This window comes from Miniopterus schreibersii (genome assembly GCF_964146895.1).
Source record: "Miniopterus schreibersii genome assembly, chromosome: 12".
Taxonomy (NCBI): domain Eukaryota; kingdom Metazoa; phylum Chordata; class Mammalia; order Chiroptera; family Miniopteridae; genus Miniopterus; species Miniopterus schreibersii.
The window spans coordinates 70,917,185-70,935,090 of record NC_138112.1 but is presented as its reverse complement, the minus strand read 5'-3'; the positions used below and the strand labels follow the sequence as shown (position 1 = coordinate 70,935,090).

General features: G+C 57.2%; 1 protein-coding gene across 1 annotated transcript; it reads left to right on the top strand.

The window, feature by feature from the left end:
* Window positions 1-9,028: 9,028 nt before the first annotated feature.
* On the top strand, window positions 9,029-17,767 carry LOC308565360 (uncharacterized protein C11orf24). The gene is made up of 4 exons (XM_081154406.1): window positions 9,029-9,158; window positions 12,945-13,145; window positions 15,428-15,596; window positions 16,292-17,767. The coding sequence occupies exons 3-4, from the start codon at window positions 15,521-15,523 to the stop codon at window positions 17,449-17,451; spliced, it is 1,236 nt and encodes a 411-aa protein (XP_081010532.1). The 5' UTR covers window positions 9,029-9,158; window positions 12,945-13,145; window positions 15,428-15,520; the 3' UTR covers window positions 17,452-17,767.
* The last annotated feature ends 139 nt before the right edge of the window (window positions 17,768-17,906 follow it).

Sequence of the window (17,906 nt, the reverse complement as noted above, 5' to 3'; positions counted from 1 at the left end):
AGCCATGAGCACCCTCCTGAGGACAGCTTGGTGGGGGAGGCCGGAGGGGATGTCCCCCGACCAGCCCACCCCTGGATCCCCACAGGCCGTCCCCTGCAACAGCACCATCTCCTAGCGACCTGCGCCCAGGGCAGGCCCGGGAAGGCGGCCACCAGCGTGGTCTCGGGCAGTGCAGGGCTGCGTGCGGAGAAGGCCGTGGTTTCTATGCAGATACATGGGTGTGAAGGACACAGGCTGAACTTCCTCTCAGAGCCTCGGTTTCCTCATGTATAAAATGGGAATGACGGTGTCTGCTCCCTTCTCTCTCAGTGCTGATGTGAGCTCATACAAGAGAAGATCTGAGCCCAGCCAGTGTTGCTCAGCGGTTGAGCGCTGACCCATGAACCAGGAGATCGGGGTTCGATTCCCGGTCAGGGCACATGCCCGGGTTGTGGGCTCGATCCCCAGTAGGGGGCGTGCAGGAGGCAGCCGATCAATGACTCTCTCTCATTGCGGATGTTTCCATCTCCCTCTCCCTTCCTCTCTCTGAAATTGATAAATATATATCTATTTAAGAGAAGATTTGAAAAAACGCTCTTTTAAAGACCCGCACTCCTGGGAGTTGTAATTAGCATGGGCTCCCCACAGGCCTGAGGATGGGTGTGCCAGGCACGCCTTCGGGGTAGGCACCCCCCCACACACACACGTGTTCTTCGTCTGAGAGTTGTCATCAGCCTGGAGCTTCTGTAACCCTGAGCTTCCCCCGATCCCGTGGCCTGTCACGTAACTCACATCCTGAGGGGGGGGGCGAGAGAACACCCTGGAAGCCATGGGAGAGTCTGGCCCACCCAGCAGTGTTGTTTCCAATGCACATTAAAGAGTCGACATTCAGATTCAATTTCCCTTTTTAAAAACTGTAAAGACACATGTAGTGGGCTGAACAGTGGCCCCTAAACAGCTAGGTCCACGTCCTAATCCTGGGGACCTGGGACTGTTCACCTATTTGGACAAAACGTCTTTGCAAGTGTGATTAAGTTAACGGTCTTAAAACGAAGAGATCATCCTGGATTATCCCATGGACCCTAATCCAGTGACAATGGTCCTTCACACAGAGAGGCAGAGAGAGAGTTGAGACAGACAGGAGAGGCAGAGAAAGAAGACAGAGGCCGTGTGAAGACTGGGGCAGAGGTTGGACTGATGTGGCCGCAAGCCCAGGATGGCCTGGCGCCCCCGAAGCTGGAAGAGGCAGGAGGGACCCTTCCTGAGAGCCTTGAGGGGGGGCGCGGCCCCACGGACGGCTGGATCTCAGACTTCTGGCCTCCAGAGCCGCAAGGGAGGAACCTTCTACTGTTTTAAGCCCCCAGTTTCTGGAGATTTGTTACAGCCACCCCAGACCACTGATCCAGTCCGGTCTTCACAGACCGACTGCACAGGGAGGCGAACTGAGGTCAGAGAGGCAAGGCCTGGTCCAGAGCATCGTCTCTGACTGTTTTCAGACTTTGGTGGCAAAGATGAGTAGTTGCAACAGAGACAGTGTGAAGGCTAAAATATTTACTATCCAGCCCTTTATAAGAATGTTAGCCCAGCCCTGCACAAGGGTGTCAGGAGGTGACACCCGTTCTAGAAAAAGGCAGAGTGAGAGGGTCAAGGGGTGAGAAGGCCTCTCTAGGAAGGCCTTTAGTGCAGGGACCTGGAGGAAGGCGGGGAGGGAGCCTTGCAGCCAGAGGGAAAGGCCAGTGCAAAGGCCCTGAGGCACCGTGAGGGCTGGAGGGGTTAGAGCAGAGAGAGACAAGGTCAGAGAGGAGCGGGCTGGCCATGGGCCATGGAGGATGTCTCTGAGTGAGACGGGGGGACCATCAGAGGCCTGGAGCGGAGGGAGAGGGGCTTGGATTTCTGTTTTACAGACTCCCTCTGCTACTCTGTGGGAAATAGGCTGAAGGGGCAGGAGGGGGAACTAGGAGGCCAGGTGAGGGCCAGCGCAGTGGTCCAAGTTCAAGGTGGTGGTGAGCGGGGCGGCAACAGCAGAGACGGTGAGACGCGACTGGACTCTGGATGTCTCCAAGGGCGGACAGGAGAGGAGGCCGAGAGGAATGTCAAGGCTCAGAGGTGTCAGTGGTGACGTCAGAGCCTGACACAGCGCCTGGAAGGCAGGGGCTGCCATTCACTGAGATCCAAGGGCAGGGGAATGAAAAGGAAGAGGCGCTGGGTGGGGCACAGAGTGCGCCCTGAGCTTGCCTAGCCAAGGCCCTATCAGGCTTGCCATAGACAAGCCTGCCTTTGCCCTGTCACCCCAGAAACACAGCCGGGCCAGGCAGCTACAGCGCAGCCTTGACTTTATAATGCAAGACACACGTGTGGCGCCCCCTCCAGACCCCAGCTCCAGGGAATATACGGCCCCTGGTTCCCTGAAGCCCCTCCTGTCAGCCTTAAGATGAAGGGGGGCACCTCGAGCTCCACCCGCTCCTTTTCCTGCCCCCAGGGTGGGCGGTGGGCTGACCGGTGTGCGGGTGACCAACCAGCCCGGTTGGCCCAGAACCGAGGGGCTCCCAGGACAGGGGACTGCGGGGCTAACACTGGGACAGTCCCCGGCAAGCAGGGGCAATTGGTCTCTCAGTGTCGCCCTTCCGCACCATGCCCACGGGAGAACGTGGGGGGCCAAAGGGCAAAGCGGGCCCGTCCTGTGCCTGCCAGTTAAAGTTTTAAAAAACCACCCTTCACAACACCAATGCCATAAAAAAATAATAATAATAAGTGGAGGGATTTTTCTAGATAAAAACAGACACAAGAGACGTCCTGACAGATCTCTTAAAAAAATGTTTAAAGCATAACTGATGATATTAAGAGTTATGAATGCTTTTTAAGGTGGGACAAAGCAGCGTGTTCGGCGGGAGCGCGCTCCTCGGGGATCCCTTCCCAACGCTTTAACGTTGCACCTCCTAACAGCGCGCGACGTACTCTCAATATTAATGTGTTTGGTAAAACCTTCACAAATTTTGAAGCTAAGTAATAAAAGTATGGGTGGTCACTGTAAAAAAAAAAAAAAAAGTTATAAACCAGCGCACAGCCCGGGGAGGAAAGAGTGCGCCCCGCCGGCCGCTTCCCAACCCGGAGGCGGTGCCAGCGGACGGTCCTGGGCGCCGCCGAGGTCCCGCTGGAGCGGCGCGGAGCCGGGACCGGCCCGGACCTCGGGACCTCGCCCAGGGGGTCTGCGGAGGGAGCCGACCCGGGGAGCCCCTGCCCCTGGCGCTCAGCCCCGGGGGGAGGGCGCTGAGAGCCCCGCGCCCCGCGCCCTGCGCCTCCCGCCTGCGCCCCTCCCCGGCGGATGCTGGGGCGCCTCCCGCCTGCGCCCCTCCCGGCCGGGATCACAGCCGCTGGTCTAGGAGCCTCTGACCAAAGATCAGAGCGGGCAGCGGGCCGAGCGCGCGGCGCCTTTGAAGGGCAGCCCCCGCCTCCGGCCAGGGAGCTCCCTGCAGACTTTGCACCCAGACTTTGTTTTCCACTTGCCCGGAAGGGGCGAGCCCCTGGGCCCCCGCTGCGCAATCTGGGCCAGAGGCTACGGGGCGCGTCCCCTCCAGTCCGTGTTCTAGGCTCCCCAGGAGCGCCGCTGAGCCCTCCTAAGCGCCCATTCTACAGAGGGGGAAACTGAGGCCCGGGGCAGGCTGGATGTCTTCACTGAGGCCCCTCAGCGGGCAAGGCATGGAGCTGCAGACCCGTTATGTTTACTCCCCACACGGCCCGGTGTCTTTTTGGAGCCGGGAGGAAAGAGGCTGAGGCTGGGGAAGGGCAGAGCGGCGCCCACATCTGGTCATCTGGTGCCCGACCCGCGCCCCGCTGGGGCCTGCAGGGAGCCGGGCGGCCACGAGGGGGCAGCAGCGCCCGGCGCGGTCAGGCTCTGCCCCGGCCCCCACCCCCTCAGGGAAGGGCTGCCAAAGAGGGGGGTCTCTGAGGACGGGCCCCCCAGAGAAGCGGCCGCGCACGCCTGATGCTGCCGAGACAAGATAAAGGGAAGGAACCAGGGCTCCCGGGTCAGCGCGTACGGTTCGAGTGCCCACTGCACGGCCTCGGGCAAGTTGTTGAACCCCTGGGACCCTGTTTTCTAATCTGTGCCGACGGGGATAGCAGGGGCCTGGCTCGGCCGTGCTGGGAATTAAGATAAGCAGGTAATAAATATATGAGGGTAGCCGGCCGGCGTGGCTCCGCGGCCGAGCCTCGACCCATGAACCTGGAGGTCAGCCTTGGAGTCCTCGTCAGGGCAGGTGCCTGGGGTGTGGCTCCATCCCCAGCAGGGGGCGTGCAGGGAGGCAGGGGATCAAGGACTCACTGATGTCTCTCTCCCTCTCCCTTTCCCTTCCTCTCTCTGAAATCAATCCACACATATTTTAAAAATAAAATAAAATGTTACTACCAGGTTGCAGAGGGCCCCAGGCTGAGCCAACAGCCGGGAACGGCGCTGGGCTCCCTGGACTCCTCAGGGCAGGTCGGCTCCAAGGCTCTCTGGTCTGCCCTTGACTTTCACATGCGGGGCCTGCGCATCTGCAGATCTGTGTGGGCCACTGAGCATCCATGTCACCCCCCAGAGGGGGACTGTTATCATCTCCAGTCTGTGATGAGGAAACTGAGGCCCAGAGAGGCTGAGCATGTGCCCTGGGGCCACGGGCCACAGCTTGTGTCAGCCTCAGAGCCGGGACCGGGGATTGGCATCTGTGCATCCTGCACAAACCCGCACAAACCACTGCCCTGGTCGCCTGAACAGGCTCAGGGATATCAGCCCCTCCCCCGCCCCCACCCAGGTGGAGCTGCCCCTGGGCACTTTGACAGTGGTCCTCCCGCACCCTCGCCCTGCCAGGTTTGCTGGATCGTGGGGAAGAAAAGCTCTAGGCAGGTTCCCATTGCCAGTGTGTCCCACCCACTCTCCTGGGGCTCAGGATCCTCAGGTGAAGATTAAAGACAAACAAACAAAAAAAAGCAGCCAGAGAAAAACGACAGGATGCTACAACAAAGCGCCAGACCTGTCGACAACGGGCAGCAGAGAAAGATGGTCCAAGTGCAGAAAGTACCCTCGGCCTAGCATCCTAGCCCGGAAAAACCGCCTTCGAGAACGGAATCAAATAAAGACCTTTTCAGACAAGCAGAGCCAAGAGAGTTTACCAACAGACCCCCCTGGAGGAGCTGTTCTCCTGAGAGGAGAGGGCAAGGTGAGCAAAGAAAGCGGTAGGCGTAGGCCAGGTGGGAGTGAACGGCCGCACAAAATTATAATAATGCCCCATTGTGAGGGAGGAAGCAGCGAGGGCCTAAGAAACTAAGTAACAGCATCCTGCCCCTCATTCAGTGTTTCTGGCTGGTGATACCCATATGGGCTCCCGGATATTAGTTTCTTTCTTTGGTTACAGTTGCATAAATCACTATTCATTTTGTTACTCCCGGCGTCCCAGCTTTGGCCACTGGCGCCTGTGTCCCTTTGACGCGACCACCATTGTGGGTACTTTTTTTGAGCACTTCCTTAGTCTCTGGCTCTGCAAGGTACTCCAGGATGATCTCATCTCTTCCCTGCCCTGGCCCTGGAATCAACCGGTTAACCAGTCAGTTCTCCACGGAGCCTGGCTCCTTTTAGGAAGAAGGGTATTTGGAAACCAAGATCTGGGCACTAAGTGGGTCTTTTTTTTTTTTTAGGTTAATTATCTTGGGCTCCTTAGCTATTTAATCATATCAGATTTTTTAAAAAGGGGATGCTTTAGCTACTTTCTTTTCAATGTTCATACATATTATTTCATTCTTTTTTCTGTTTTTTTATTTTGATTTTTATATGTTTAAGCAGATGATAGTCACATGAAATTCATGACACACAAAGGGATAGCTGCATTTTATATGTAATGTTTCACCTAACCTTGTGTCCTCAGCATTTCCCCATGTTATTATAGTTCTTCAAAAGCTTCATTTTTAGCCCAGCTGGTGTGCTCAGTGGGCTGAGTGTTGTCCCATGCACCTAGAGGTCACGGGTTCGATTCCCTGTCAGGGCACATGCCCAGGTTTTGGGCTCAATCCCCAGTAGGGGGTGTGCAGGAGGCAGCCGATTGATGTTTCTCTCTCATCTCATCGATGTTTCTCTCTCCCTCTCTCTTCCTCTCTGTCTAAAAAATCAATTAAAACATATTTTTTATAAAAAACATTTTCAGTAGCTGCTTAACAATTTCTCTTATGGCTATACCACAGTTTACTCAACCATTCTAAATAACATTTAGCCACCGCCCAGTTTTCAGTGCAGCTCACCCCCCTGCACACATCCGTGGGTCTCTCTGGCATGCCTGGCAGGGCAGCACGGACGAGAGCCACCCAGGGCCAGACTTTATTTAGGGTGTGGGGCTGGACACCAAGAGAGACCCGGAGGTCAGGGCTCAAATCAGAACCCGACGAAGGGCGGCGTGAGACTTCACAGCTCCTGTGTGCTCCATGGGCACCAACATGGATGAATGTTTCTCCTTTTATATCAACCGGACATTTATTCACCGTTCATTGGTTTATCTCACTAATATTTATTGAGCACCTACTACATGCCAGGCACTTTTCTAGAAGCTTTGGATGCCAAAGACCCCTGACCTCATGGAGTGTATACTTTTCATGTGGGGGCGGGGAAACCAATAATAAGTAACCAATGTAATAAATAAATAAATTGTATAATGTGTGAGAAGAACTATAGAAAAAAGGGAAATGTAGAGCAGGGTTGGGGGATCAGGAGAAGGCAGGATGGTCAGATAGCAAAAACAGGCAGGAAGGGAGGTGGGGTCCACAGGACGTCTGGAGGGAGAACCTTCCAGACGGGAGACATACAGAGCTCATGGGCCCAGAATGCGCCTGTGCCTACTTTAAAAAAAAAGAAAAAAATTAATTGCAAGAGCATTTTTCCATCTCATTAAATGTTACAAAACTGTTTTCTGGACTCCATGAAGCCTGATGCTCTTCTCCCCACCCCCACCCCCTAAGGTAATGAGGGAGTAACTCTCAGTCCCACCTGCGCTCTGTGCCACGGGGCTGCAGGCAGGTCCGGGGATGGTGACCACACTGAGGGCCGCGCTGAGGGAAGTGTCCAGGCTAATCCTCGCGCAGGCCAGGTACAGAACAAAAGGGAGTTAGTTCTTGGCCTTTGAGTTTCAAAACAGACCCTTGAAAGGCAGAGAGGAGTTAACAGATGCAGGGAAGTCAGGGGCGAGGCTGAGCTTGACCAAGGGAGGTGGAGCACAGCGTGTAGAGCCCTGAGTCCCAAACCTGTGGTCTCAGGGCCCCTTACACTCTTAAAGTTGTTTTCAGGGTCCCAAGACTCTCTAAGGGTTTGATCTATTGATATGTACCGTTTTAGAAATTAAAACTGAGAAATCTTTATTTATTCACTTAAAAATAACAATAAGCCCATTGCGTAGTAACGCAAATAACATGCCATGAAAAAAGAGCTGTGTTTACCAAAACAACATGTGAGGCGCAACGCCGTTTTAAATTTTTACAAATCTCTTTAATGTCTGTCTTCTATCTGTTCTGCACTCAATTTCTTGCAACATGTTCGTTGGTTGGAGCCCATAGAGAATATGTGGCCGCACAGAGCTGTGCAGCTGGGAAGAGGAATATTCTACTCCTCTTCGAATAGTGTGTGTAGTCTTTACCTCACCACAGCTCAACAGGGGGCAGTTTCCTGAAGCCTCGCCCCAGCGTGGGATCTCAGAGCAGAGAAGGAGAGGCCGCGTGGGGCCCCTCCTGACAGCGGCTCAGAGCTCCCGATGGAGCCGTGAGCCCGGGGTATCTGCATCTGCTGCCTGGGGCCCCACGGTTTGTCATCAGTTTGGCTCAAATAAACTCATAAAAAGTTTTTATAGGTCTGGACATTTCTTAGTGGACACCTCTAATAGTCACCACCTTGCACTCTGTGCCCCGTGCACGGTTTCCCTTCTCCCCCTCCTCTGCCTCTGTGCCCCCATTCATTCTCCTGACCCCAGCTCCCTGTCGCAGCCCCAAGCACTGGTGGGGCCCCGTCGCTCAGCAGAGCCACCCTCAGTGTTCTATGTCTGGTTTAGTTTCCTGGCCCAGGACCCCACGACAGGCTGTAAAACTGTCTGAGAATAAAGCCTTTGGTGTACTCCCAGGCCTGGACGAAAAAAGAGCTTCTAAGGAAAGCAACCTCGCAGGGTGATCCGATCATAAATTTTGAACCGGGCAAGGTCATGGTCCATAGCCACATCCCAGGCATTTAGTAAAAGGCTTGTCTTTGGCGTCAGCAGGCCCTGTCCAGTGTTCTTGTGCGTCCAGGTTACATACCCTTGAAATAAGCCAAACCCTGCACTGCGCTCCCCCATTGTGATCCCAGGCCTTACAATTACAAAATATACTTTTAAAAATATTTCTTTATCGATTTCAGAGAGAGGGAGTGAGAGAGAAACACCGATGATGAGTCACTGATGGGCCGCCTCCCGCACGCCCCCTGCTGGGCAGCGAGCCCGCAGCCCGGGCATGTGCCCCGGCGGGGAATCGAATCCCGATCTCCTGGATCCAGATCGAGGCTCAACCGCTGAGCCACGCCCGGCGGGGCTACAAAACACATTTTGCGAGTCTCCGTTCCTGCGTCTGTACAATGGGGGCGAAGCAGCGCACGTGCTCCTGCGGCGATGAATTCGCCGAGCCAGGCCCGGAGCCGGCGACGCAGCTGCCGGCGCTGCTGTGGCTACGAGGGCTGCGGCCAGTCCGAGGCAGGAGGGCAGGAACGTGGGGGGTCGCCCCTCGAGCGCGGCCCTCTGGGGTGCAGCTGAGTTGGCCCCGCCCCAGGCCCCGCACTCGGGTCGCTGGCGGGAGGCGCCCGCACCCAAGGCGGCGGAGACCTGGCAACGACCACTTCCGCCAAAGACCCGTCTGGAACAGCGACTTCCGGCCGCGTGGAAGGGGTGGGCGTGGTCTATGCAAACCACGCCCATCCGACTGCGCCTGGCGCCACCTAGCGGACCTCAGTGCCTGCGGAGGCCGCGACGCCCCGCCCACCCCCGCACGCCCGGTGACGTCACTTCCTGGGCGGGGCAGGGCGGCTGCTGGAGCTCTGGCCGCGGGCTGCTCGGCCGCTCGGCTGCTCTGCCCGCCACGTCCCCGCGCCGACCGCGGGCGCTCCCGCCGTCCGAGGGCCGCCGGCCGCTGCGGGCCTGCCGCGCCGGGTAAGGGGCCTGCGCGCCGTGCGGGGTGCTGTGGCCTCGGCTGCCCGGGCGGCTCGGGGCTGAGCGGGGGGCGCGCCGGGGAATGAATGGGGGCGCGAGAGGCCGAGGGGGGAGAAGGGACCCCGCGGACGGGGCGGAGGGCGAGACGGCGAGGACTGGAGGCTCCCGCTGGGAGGGTGTAGACCTGCGAGCATTGCTGTGTGCATTTGAGCCGGACGACGGCCGGGGCGGGCAGGCAGCAGCTCCAGGCTCGTGGCAGGGGCCGGGGAGCAGCAGCTCCAGGCTCGTGGCAGGGGCCGGGGAGCAGCAGCTCCAGGCTCGTGGCAGGGGCCGGGGAGCAGCAGCTCCAGGCTCGTGGCAGGGGCCGGGGAGCAGCAGCTCCAGGCTCGTGGCAGGGGCCGGGGAGCAGCAGCTCCAGGCTCGTGGCAGGGGCTGGGGAGCAGCAGCTCCAGCTGAGAAAATGCTCTGCAGAATGGCAGTTTTGCAGCTTAAAGGAGGAAACTTAAGGAGGGTCACAGGGCGTTCACTGGTGTTAGCAAAGTGGAGGAAACCTCTGGGACTGAACAGACACCTACTTTTCCGTGGGTGGGTGCAGGATGGTTAGTGACCACTTAGGGCACATACGCAGTATTTGGGGAGCCAGGTGACGGTGAAGGGGTTCTGTGCTGTGGGGCGGTGGGTGTGCCCCGAGGGGCCTGCAGAGGACATCAGGCTGGCACTCTGAAGGCACCGCCTTGGGTGTGAAAAGACAATAGACAGGCTCACTTAAAGTAACGTGTCTAGGGAAGTAGGGGCCCAGGCTGCAACGACCGCCACAACCGCTCTTAGTTGGGGATTTTTATGCTCAGACCATCCTGTGCGGTTACTTTCGTTTCGGTCTCTGAGTTTGGAGGGCCTGCCGTGCGGGCCTCCCCTGAGCTTGTCAGGTTTAGTTCGTGGTCCCTTTTTCAACCACAGTGGCGAGGAGTGGGAGAGGAAGAAACCGGAGTCATTTGGGGGCTGAGGCTCCTAAGGAGCGTGGATGGGGGGGCCAGAGAGGCAGGAGACCCTAAAACGGAGAAGAGGCCCAGGTCTTCCAGTTTGGGAGCCAAGGCCGGGAACATAGGGACCCTCCCGGATGGGTGGGGCACTGACGGGCCCCCCAGGGGCAAGGCTGGGCCCCAAGAAGTGTTGCCCTCACAGAAGCAGTTGGCCCTGTAGGTGACCCAGACCTCCCCCAGGCCCCTTCTACCTGGGAGGGGGGGTGCTTTTCCTTCTCCATGCCTACCCCCCCCCCCCCCCCCCCCCCCCCGACGTGAGTCTGGATGGCTGCTTAGTGTGTGCATTTAACTGCTGGGCTAATATGAAGAGTCAACATCCACAAAGTTTGCCATAAAACATAAGTAAAATTCTGCCTATAACGTTTGTTTTCTCCCCAAAGGAAGCATCTCTAAGGTTTCCATGAAATCAGTGAGGAAGATATTTAAAATACAGACTTTTCCACATATATGCCAGGCTTCCCTAACGGGCAAAGTAATGTCTAATTTACCCACATTGCCAACAAAGTCTAGGCCCTGGATCAGCATTTAACTGTGACACCCAAACTTTTAGAAACCCGGAAACAAGCGATGTAATTAAGACAGTATCCACCCCTCCGGTTCCCATCTGCCACAGGGACACATCCTTTGGACCACAGGACAGTGTCTATATACACAGAACTGCAAGCCTGTGCTCCTTGGGTTCTGCTACCAAAGTCCAGCCAGGTGCCGTGTTGGGAGAGGTATCGGCGGTCCGCCCTGTGTTTGCTTTCCCAGTCCCTGCTCCTTGGTGTGTATAGTTTCTCCAGCTTGGAGCGGGGACTGGGCTCCTACCGCTGCTGATAAATGAGTCTTACCAGCCTGAGGATTACGTGTGTTGGATCTTAGGAACCCGTGTGAGCCAGAGAAGGGAATGAAGCAATTTGCAGTCTGATTTCATGTAACTTGTACACAGCACCCTGCATATAACAAATAGTTTCATAAAGAGTTTAAAATCAAGCCACAAGAAATCGGAGATGGGAGGTGTTGAGAGGCATCATGAGGTCAAGGGCACGAACAGGATCAGTGAGTTGAGTTGACACCAAGGGCTTTGTGGGGCTGCCTTTTTGATGGGGTGTTGCCTGGCTTGTGGGGGTGCCGCCTCTTTGCAGAACTTGTGAGGAGCTGACCCCTGAAAAAGGGGAACTCACAGCACCAGCCTAACCTCCTGTCTTTCCATCTGCCCTGGTCTCCCACTTAATACTAACTTCATTCTTTCTTATTTCCCTCCCTCCTCTTTACTGTCCATCTGTTGTAGTCTGAGGTCTTGATCTGACTAGTCTCCAAATAGTAATGAGAATAACTGGCCAGACCCTCTTTTAAGGTTCACTGAAGCCTTTGCAGGGGAAACGGTTATTTCTAATCTTGTCAATGGTTTGATATTGTGAGTCAACTTACCAGATTAGCACAGGTCCCCACAAGTTTATCCTGACATTTAGAATTTGCTGTTGGAAAGTGGAGGCAGGGCCATACCAGAGAAGTGAGGTCACAGCACAACCAGGGCCTATTCTTGACTCTCCTCGGCAGCCAATTCCGGGTTCTGTGGGAGTGACCAGCCGTCCCACGGGCTGGGAGTGAATGAGCAGTGATGGCATCCCGCAGAAGTTTCTGGGTACAGCCTTATTCAAGCGCTCCGTGTGTGTACTCGCCTTGCGTAACTGTGTGCGATTGTTTGCACACGTGCATGGGTATGACTGTGTATGTATACGTGTGGCAGTGTGCATGCATGGATATGCGTGCAGCTGTGTGCACACGAGTGTGACCCCATGCTCACGTGTGTGCCTGTGCATGTATGCATGTGTGTGTACGCGTGGGCATTTGTGTGAGGGAGGGGGCCCATGGTGGTCCTCGGGCACCACCCCCTACTGGTATCTGCCACTGTAGGAGGGGATGAGTTTCCTTGATGCCCGGAGCTTACATTAACCATCCAGCAGCGCGAGGATCCTGTGTGCTGGTTACTATCTTTGCATCACTGCTGTACTCCCGGATTCCTCTGACCTTTAGGTGGGCTCCTAGAGAAAGCGCATCTCCTGTCATGTAAATCATGATGTTTCTCTACATTATTAAAATCTGCGTGTGAACCTGTATCAGGTGGGCCTCCTGTGCCTGGCAGCTCAAAGTACTTGAAGAAAATCAGACACTGTTTTCTTTCATTGGAGCCTTTCAGAAGCCTTTTCCTAAAGTGATACACGCTTGTGTGTTTTTTTAAAAAAAAAAGATCTAAAGTAGAAAATGAAAACCACCTGTAAATCTATTCCCCAGGGATAACCATTAGTAACATTCTGGTATAAATCTTTCCAGACCCTTTGACATGTGCCTATTTAAGCAAAACAGGATCACAGCGTGTACTGTGTGTGACCTGCTTCTTTCACTTCATGTTATATGCTGGGCATCTTCTCATGTCGATAAGTAGAAATTTGTGTATTTTTTAACAGCTGCCACAATATTTTATATATGGGTGGGACCATATGTTACGCAATCATTCCCTTACTATTATAAATAACACTGTGGTGAACATCTTTGTAGATCTCCTCTTTGCTTCCTTGGACGCAATTCTGGCAGTAGGAAGTGCTACATGGGGAGCTGGGACAGGAGGGTTTTGATACATAGTATCATTTTCCCGGTGTAATAATCTGTTGAACGCTGCTTATTCAGTGCCTCCCTCCTCACTGCATGTGTCAGTCCCCCAACCCCCTTTTCCTGAGGAGTGTTTACTCTTTTTAAACCCTAGATGCGACTGTCGCCAGAGTGGAGCATCTGCCCTTGTCCCACACGCTCCACAAAGCATGCCGTGGCCTGGGAGTGCTCTTTGCAGCTGCCCTCGCCTCCTGCAGAGCCAGACCTCACCTGGCGAGCACACAGCGCCAAGCCCGCAGCTCTCCAAAGAGGACCATGGCCCTGCCCGGGAGCACGCCCTGAGCACCTGCCTCTGGTGAGTGCCTGAGGCCCCGAGGGGGCTCTGCAAGCTCAGGGAGCACCAAGGGGAAAGGAAAGCCCGCCAAGCCCAGAGGGCCGAGCCTCCCAGTATCCAGGAGCGACCCAGTCTGTGGCTCTTCATGCCAGAGGTTCTGCCTCCTGAGGTCCTCCAGGAAGGTGGTCCATAGGCGGGGACAGGTGGGGGCCGTGTGGTCGTCTGTGGCCCTCATCTGTTTCCGTGACACAGATGTCGGTCACCACAAAGGATTCTCGGCCTGTGTCGCGATACCACAATACTGGTGGGAGCCCCTCTCGTGCACAGACCTCACTGATGCTGGGGGTAAAGGAGGTGCCACGTAGCAGAAGGGGCCCTGGGAGGAGACCTGTCCCAGGACCCGGAGGGACATGGTCCGCTGCTGTTCCAGGGTGAGGCGGCAGAAGGGACTCCATCGGGCACATGGCATCAGTTCCTCCCTGACCCAGGGACTCTGAAGTTTACGCTGGAGCAGGGTCAGTGAGCTACAGCCCATGCGCCGAGTCCTGGCTGCCACCTGTCTTCGTAAACAAAGTTTAATTGGGACACAGTCACACCCATCGTGTACATATCCTGCAGGGCTGCACGGCCCACAAAGTCTGAAATATTTGCCATCTAGCTCTTCTTTATTAATCTTCCCCCGAGTATATTTTTCCATTGTTTTGCATCAATGTGAGAGAGACACATCGATTGGTTGCCTCCCACACGCACCCCAACCAGGGCCTAGGATCAAGCTGGCAACTTGGCTGGAATCGAACTCGGGACCCTTCAAGTCCTTGGGCCGACGTTGTAACCGCTGAGCCAAACCAGCGAGGGTGCCACCTGGCTCTTTACAGGAAAAGTTTGCCAACTCTGCTCTAGAGATTGTAGCAAGGGGACATCAGAGGGCCTGAGGCCTGGCATGCATTCAGGAAGCCCCTGGCACCTCATCCCAGCGCAGCGGACCCCAGCTCCAGGCTCAGGCGCAGGCCCAGGCGCAGGGCCACGCATTCAGCCGATGTGACCGGCCGGAGAGAGCTGTTTAAATACATTCATTTACTGAGCGCCCAGCTGCACGGCCTCGGCTGATGGGAGTGCGAGTTCTCTGTGCCCCAGACTTTCGTCTCGACTCTTCCATCTCATGATGGTGTCTGTTTCTTCTCTCCCCACCCCACCCCCGCTCGTCTGTCAAAACAAAGAGTGCTTTTGCTCTCTAGAAGACAGATGCAAATCTGTGGTTCATAGGGCTGCGTAACTTTCCAAACCTGAGAAGTTTCAGCCGCACAGGCAGCTGGGCTTCTGCGGCCAGGCTCTCTCAGCCTGCCCTTGTCTCTCACAGTGGCGCCCCCGTACCGAGTCCCACAGCCTCCCTGCGCCTCATCCCCTCCTGCCGGCATCTGCCCCCCATCACCACCTGGCGGCCCCCTGCTCTAGCCTAATCCCGGTCTCACCACGCTGTCCCTTGGCCCCTGGCCCTGCTGTTCTCATCTGCTGCTTCCTCCCACTTGCCTCCCAGCAGGTGGATCACATCTGTCTTTTAGAGCACGGCCCAGGTGTCGCTTTCCCAAGGAAACCTTCCCTGGCACCCCCACCCACCTGCCTGAGTTAAATACCTCCTCTGGGTCCCTGCAGCACCCTGTCCTCCCCCACCCTCGCCCAGCCACCCAGAGGACCGGCCTCCAACTTACCCTTCAAGAGCTGCCAGGTGCCATCTCCTCCCTGCTTCCTGCTCCGAGTCACACCTCCGCCCTGTGTTTGCACCAGCCTGCAGTGGCCTCTCTCCTCTGTCCCCCATTAGATGGCAGGCTTCCTGGAGGAGGGGACCGTGTGGCTTTCACCTTTTTGTTCGAAGTGCGCTGCCTTGAAATACTGGGCGATGGATTGGTGGATAGATGGTTGATTCACTGCCTGGCTAAGTGGCATCTCCACGTGAAGGGCATGGTCAGCCCTCGCGGGTGCGCAGGGGTACAGTGGGCCACAGGACAAGTTGAGGAAGACTTGGTCGACCGTGGTGATCAGAATGCCTTGGCCCTCTCTCCACTGCTCTTGCAGACTCTGAATTCTGGGGTGGGGTGGGGGGTACTGCAGGAGTTGAGGCTCAGAGTGGAACTGGGCCAGGAAGTGCTTTAACCCATCACAGTGGTCAGGTCACTAGACCATGTGGCCGAGACACGTGGCGCTCTTCCTGGGCGCTGGGCCTGGTTGAGGCACTTGGCTTGGGGGGCACCCCAGGCCCCAGGCCCGGCTGTGCCTTACTGACCAGATACCTTGTGTCTTTACCACAGATCCCTCAGCCAGTAGCTAGGCGTCGTTAGCAGCCTGAGAGAGGCTGGCTGGGAGCCTCGGGGACCCAGCCTTGCTCCTGGCACACCCACAAGATGTGGATGGCCCTTGTGCTCGCCTGCATTTCCTCCTTACCCTTATCTGAAAGCCGGGTGGCATCCCAGGATCCAGGTAAGTGAGAAAGCTGGGTGACTGCTAAACAGGCCCACAGTGGCCCCAGAGCACCCTCAGCCCGAGGGGTGTCTGCAAGGCCTGGCCAGGGAGTGGGGAGCCCCAGAGCTCCCCAGGGCCGAGCTGGGAAGGGCTGTCAGGCTGAGCTTCTCCAGGCCCACCAAGGGTACGGAGCCCCCAACGGGGCCGGGCCTCGGAGCCCTGAGAGGGTCAACTGCTTGGTTCTGCAAAATCTCCTTCGTTCAGAAACCTAGTCTCTGCTGGGGAATCACCCACGCAGCCCGCAGACTCTGAGTCGCGCTCCCACTCTGCCGGGCGCCCACCCCGGGAATTCCTGCTGCAGCCTCGGAGCCAAGGGCTCTCCCGCAGCGGGGACAGCCGGGCGGCCTGCCTGCCACGGAACCGCAACCGGTGTGTTTGAGAGTTTAATGGGCGGTCACACCTGCGACGTGAGGCTTTCGCTCTGTCTGCTGTTCGGGGAATTGGATGAAGTGCAGCCCTTAAGCCTCCCACGGGCTCGGGGTTGGAAAGGGCAGAGCAGTTTTAGGGCCGAGAGCTGGCTGCGTCTGCGGGGGCTGCGGGCAGTGAGGCGGTGGGGGAAGCCGACGCCTCCCGACGGCCCTGGGCCGAGGCGCGGGGCCAGCGAAGCCGCCAGCCTGGTGATCGGATCTCTTTCTCCCCCTTCTGACTTTAAGGGACCGTGGCCCTCAACCTGACGCAGGGCGATTTAGTCTCGAACAGCGCACCTGGGGAAACGGCTAACAGCACCTTTAAGAAAACGCCTGAAAGAGTGACGACACCCTCTCCCGTCCCGTTAGCCGGAGGGACTCCGGGAGCCAACCACAGCTCTCCGGTCACAGCAGGAGCCTCGGCAGGGAGCGCACACAGGCCCGACGCGGGTGCTTCGGCCACTGCGGTGGGTTCCCCTGACCTCGCGGCCTCCACAGCGCCCACTCCGCCCTCCCAGGCATCCACACAGCCAGCCCTGCCCTCCACGGCCGCCCTCAGCACAGCCCCTGCCCAGCTGCCCAGAAATAGCACATTGCCAGGAGCAGCACCTCTGACGACATTGGCCACCAGCACTCAGACTGCTGCCACCACCAGCAATGACACTGCTGCCGCCACCACGGCAAGTGCCGGCAGCCCCACGAGCACGCAGAGCCCTGCCAAGCACAGCCCCCATCACTCCACAGCCAGTCCCACGCCCCCCACCAGTCCCCAAGCACTTAACCCGTCCACGCAAGGCCCCACCTTCCAGCTGCCCACTACCCGACCCGTGGCAGACGTGGCAAGCAGGCCCACCCCGCCTCTCGTGAACACAACCCTAGAACCCACCCCCTCCTCCGTGGCTTCCACGTCCACCACGGTGGTGACAGCCACCAAGGCACCGGCTGAGGGGCCAGCTGCCAGCACAGTGCCAGCTCCTGCACCTCACACCAGCCCCACACCTGGGGTGGAGGCCACGTCCCCCACAACACCGCCAAGTCCTGTTTCATCTCCACGGGGGGATATGGGGCCAGGCACGCCCCCCACACCGGAGCAGGTGCAGCCTGAGGCCACAGGTGGTACTGCTTCCACCAGGCCAACATCCGGGAGCTCAGGGGAACCTCAGATGCCAACCACAGACTCGTGCCAGCTCAGCACCCAAGGCCAGTACCTGGTGGTCACCACCAAGCCCCTCCCCCTGACCTCGGTGAACAGAAGTGCGCTCCTGGCGGTGCTCTTGCTGGGGGTGGCCCTTTTCTTCGCGGTCATGGTTCTGTTTGCCCTGCAAGCCTACGAGAGCTACAAGAAGAAGGGCTACACGCAGGTGGACTATTTAATCAACGGGATGTATGCAGACTCAGAAATGTGAGGCCGAGGGAGGCCGGCCCTCCGCTCCAGCCCGGCCCTCGGGGCGCTGGGCCCTTTGTCCCCTTCCCTTTTCCCTCCGAGACCAAACCAAGTGCTTCCAGACTCTTTGGTGCAATTTAGGAGACATGCCAGATGCTTAAACATATGTAATTACTGTCAGATTAATTCCACGATCACTAAAGAGTTGCTGCTTTTTTTCATATTTATTTTTGTAAACGATCACGGTGACGAGCAGTCAGGGATCCGGCAGCGGGGTGGGGCGGGGCAGATGTGTCAGATCCTGGCAGGAATTAAAGCAATGACCACTTTCCATTCACACCATGTCTCCCCATTTGTGTGGCCCGTCCGGCCCATCGTCACCACAGGAAGCCCTTGTGAGGTCCTGGAGGCCCTGGGGTTTGCTGGGCCTGGGCCGCCTCCTTGGGCTTCGCTCTTGAGCCCACACCTGCCCACACT

Coding starts and splice junctions, on each gene's coding strand:
- LOC308565360 (XM_081154406.1), top strand. CDS start 15,521: ATGTGGATGGCCCTTGTGCTCGCCTGCATTTCCTCCTTACCCTTATCT. Junction 15,597..16,291: donor GGTGGCATCCCAGGATCCAG/GTAAGTGAGAAA, acceptor TCTGACTTTAAG/GGACCGTGGCCCTCAACCTG.